Genomic DNA, 3,369 nt, shown 5'->3' on the forward strand with positions numbered 1-3,369 from the left:
AAGAGCTTAAAAAGAGCATTAAATTTGTGTTATTCATTCCTGTATAAACCCTGTTTAATTGTTTTCATGACAGGCCGCTGACGAAGGACATCTTCAACGCTCAGTTTGGCAGTCTCTTCCGCACTTACCACAATCCCACCTACTTCTCTCGCCGACTGTCACGCTTTGCAGACATCTACATGGCATCGATCAGTTGCATGCTCAACTATGACCTCCAGCACACATTTTTTCCTAGACGCACCCCTCTGCAACACGAGGCCCCCTTCTGGCCAGAACAAAGTTCTTCTGGATTTGGGATCTCTTCTTCTTCCCTGGCTCCTCAGGACCAAGACAGGGTCTGATTAGTCACGGAAAGAGCAGAAGATAAAGATGGAACAATCCCCTCTGCTTTATCCTTTAAGAGGTGTTTTGATAGAATTAGGTAGTGTTTTAGAGGGCATATATTGGTTTTAAATCGTTTCCTTCTTAAGCAGGAAGGCTTGTAGATCATAATCTTGCATTTATTTTAAAGTCCAAAATATAGACCCATTTAAAACATTGTGAAACCAACAAATTAATCAGAAGCCATCTGAAAATTGTCAAAGAGCTGAGTCTGACACTTCAAATTTGAGAACAATGGCACAAGACAGTGTGCACCCAAGACAACAGCGATGACAGTCAGGTTTCAAGCTCAAATTTTCTTTCACGCATTGAGGATATTTGAGTATTTATGCAATAAGAAGGAGAGCAATAATTTTAAAAAGTAATAAAAGGGCTAAAAAAATCTTAATACACCCAACCTGCTTTCAAGTTATATGCCGAGATTTCTGCCCTAGGTCTGGTCAGCATTTTACTCCAAGGCTCGTGGACACCAGCAGCCCCGTTTCTCCCAACAATCAGAATACTTTATATTAGCATCAATTGTAAAAGTAAGTTTCTAATGTAATTAGTCTGTTTACTCAGACTTAAAATAGATGGAAATCCTGCAATAATATATTCTGAGGACACTAGCTTTTACCACATCGTTTGGCCCTAAAACGTCACTTCTAGCTAATGCAGTCAAATAGTCCCTTTTGCACAGACAAATACTAAGAAATGATGCCGTTACAACTAATGTTGAAAGCCTACATTTTATGACCTTATGACCTTTAGGCTTAGATTCAGCTATTATAGAGGCGTTTGTGGTCTGGCTGTTAACCTCCTGCTTATGCTAGAGATTTAGTTGTATTGTTTATGGGTCTCTCAGCTTTGGGTTGTTCCATCCCTTATCTCAGAATTCTTTTTTTTTTTTTCTTGGGGAAAATTTTTTTATTTTTTTTGTGTGTTTTTTGGGGGAGTTGAGGAGAAATCTTATCTTTACTTATGTTTGCTCAAGTTTTTTCACTCCTTCATTTCCTTCTGCCATATTTTCACCATATATTATTTTTGGGGGGTGGAAATTACACTCCGTTCTTTGATTTGCTTAAGGTAATTTGGTTACAGACGATGTGTCATCTGCCTAAGATACCTCCACCAGCTTGTTGTTTGTTCTATTTTTTTTTTTTTTTTTCAGAAAATATGTTCTAAAATAACTTATATGCTTTAAAAATTATGGAAAAGTCATTCATTTTTTATTGAAGTTTTTTTTTAAGATTCTGGCTCCAAAATAGTGTATATTTGCCCTTTTAAAGTAATGAGATTAAAATAGTTTTTCTTTAAACATGTTATTTATTTGAATACTTTCAGATAGTTATGTCTGAAAGAGCACTGGGTGTTTTATTTTCTAAGCCAAAAACTGCTATTATGTGCATGTGTGATGGTGCGAGTAGGTTGAATAGATATTTACGTAGCTTGAACAGTAGGGGGCAGTCTCACTCCAGGATTAGCATGCACTTGTGTTTTTGTCTTAATGCCTCTAGCCTCCCCTGGTAAAATGGGGGGTTTTTACATTAACACTGTATTCTCCATTGCCTTAATCTGTTTTCTTTTTTCTCATTACTGCAGGATGTGTTTTTATAATAGGCTGATGTTATGCAGTATTTTTCTTTCAACTGATTTTGTGCAGCACATTGAAACTTATACCACAATGATGTTTTAGCATATTTCTTTGTATTGGTTTAACCATTTTACACCAGATTATGTCTTATGTCAGAGGACTGGTAATTGAATATTCTTGTGAAAGCTGCTGTTCCATCAATGAACAAAACATCCTTATGCTGATTTTAAGTGAACAGGGAAAGTGTTTTTCTTCTCTTCCTGATATAAAACCATGTAAAGCACTGACACATCATGTAAAAGGGATTATTAAATAAAGTTTTAGTGGCAATAACCTTCACATTCATTTGTAAATGGGCTTCATTTGATCATCTGTGTCCTCTCCAGAGCTAGATGGCATTCTTTACTGTAGTCTTTACTGCAGTAATTACATTCAGCATTAATTGTGTTTAATGAGTATTTGTTCAGCTGCACTCAAATGTTGCGTTGGTTCATACACGTGGAAAGCATTTAAAGTTTTCAGCAAATGAATTTGAGGACTGATTGCTGTTTATCAGACTCAACTTTCCAATTACAATTACAGCCTTGGGTTTAGTAGGTTTAATCCTGGGAAATCGTGTTAAGAGCCAATTTCCCATAATGCTTTTGTTGGCTTTCTCAATCAGACAGGTGCACAATCTGAGATCCCTGATGAAACCAAAAGCCAGCAGGAATCAGAAATGATAAAGCCTGAAGTCTGAAGGGTCACTTTAGTGCTGCACAGGAACATCTGAGCAACATGGAGAGAAACAACACTTCCCTTACAACCATCCCCTCAGAGGTGATGGTGACTCAAGCGCCGACTATTTTCCCAAGGGTGGGCTACAGTATTCTGTCCTTTTTGATGTTCATCAATACAGTGTTTTCGGTTTTTAACAACGGACTGGTGATTGGCGTGATGTTGAGGAACACATTTCTTCTCCAGCCCATGAACGTTTTGGTCCTCAGCCTGGCGGTTTCTGACCTCATGATCGGCCTTTGTGGCTCGCTGGTTGCCACCATCACAAACTACCAGGGCTCCTACTTTATTGGCCACACAGCCTGTATTTTTCAGGGATTTTCTGTGAATTATTTTGGTAAGTAAAGCTGCAAGGATTGGGAACTCTGTGATTGGAATTCAGGTTCCCATAATGTATATCATGATTTCCATTTATTATTATTTCTATTTATAATTACTTTTGTCGATTTCAATTTATATTTTCTGTCTTTAATAGAAGAGTATGTAAACTTTCAAGCACAGCTGTAAACTACTTCTCTCCCACCACAAACCCTTCATTTAATTAAGAAACTGTCTTGTGTTTTGTCTTGAACCCCAGTCGGCCTCAGCAGATGGCCGCTCACACTGAGCCTGGTTCTGCTGGAGGTTTCTTCCTGTTA

At 37.8% G+C, this 3,369-nt stretch overlaps 2 protein-coding genes across 2 annotated transcripts in view; both read left to right on the forward strand.

The window, feature by feature from the left end:
* Positions 1-383, forward strand: part of nt5dc3 (5'-nucleotidase domain containing 3) — a 34,423-nt gene extending 34,040 nt beyond the window's left edge. Inside the window, exon 13 of the mRNA XM_015376720.1 lies at positions 74-383. Within this exon, the coding sequence (XP_015232206.1) occupies positions 74-341 (268 nt within the window). The 3' untranslated portion in view covers positions 342-383. The remainder of the gene's footprint in view (positions 1-73) is intronic.
* Positions 384-2,732: 2,349 nt separating this feature from the next.
* The window catches only part of LOC107086018 (parapinopsin-like), a 2,344-nt gene continuing 1,707 nt past the window's right edge, over positions 2,733-3,369 (forward strand). Inside the window, exon 1 of the mRNA XM_015376738.1 lies at positions 2,733-3,068. Coding sequence (XP_015232224.1) covers positions 2,777-3,068 — 292 coding nt within the window. The 5' untranslated portion in view covers positions 2,733-2,776. The remainder of the gene's footprint in view (positions 3,069-3,369) is intronic.

Source organism: Cyprinodon variegatus, unplaced genomic scaffold (genome assembly GCF_000732505.1).
Source record: "Cyprinodon variegatus isolate N-32 unplaced genomic scaffold, C_variegatus-1.0 Scaffold140, whole genome shotgun sequence".
Classification (NCBI taxonomy): Eukaryota; Metazoa; Chordata; class Actinopteri; order Cyprinodontiformes; family Cyprinodontidae; genus Cyprinodon; species Cyprinodon variegatus.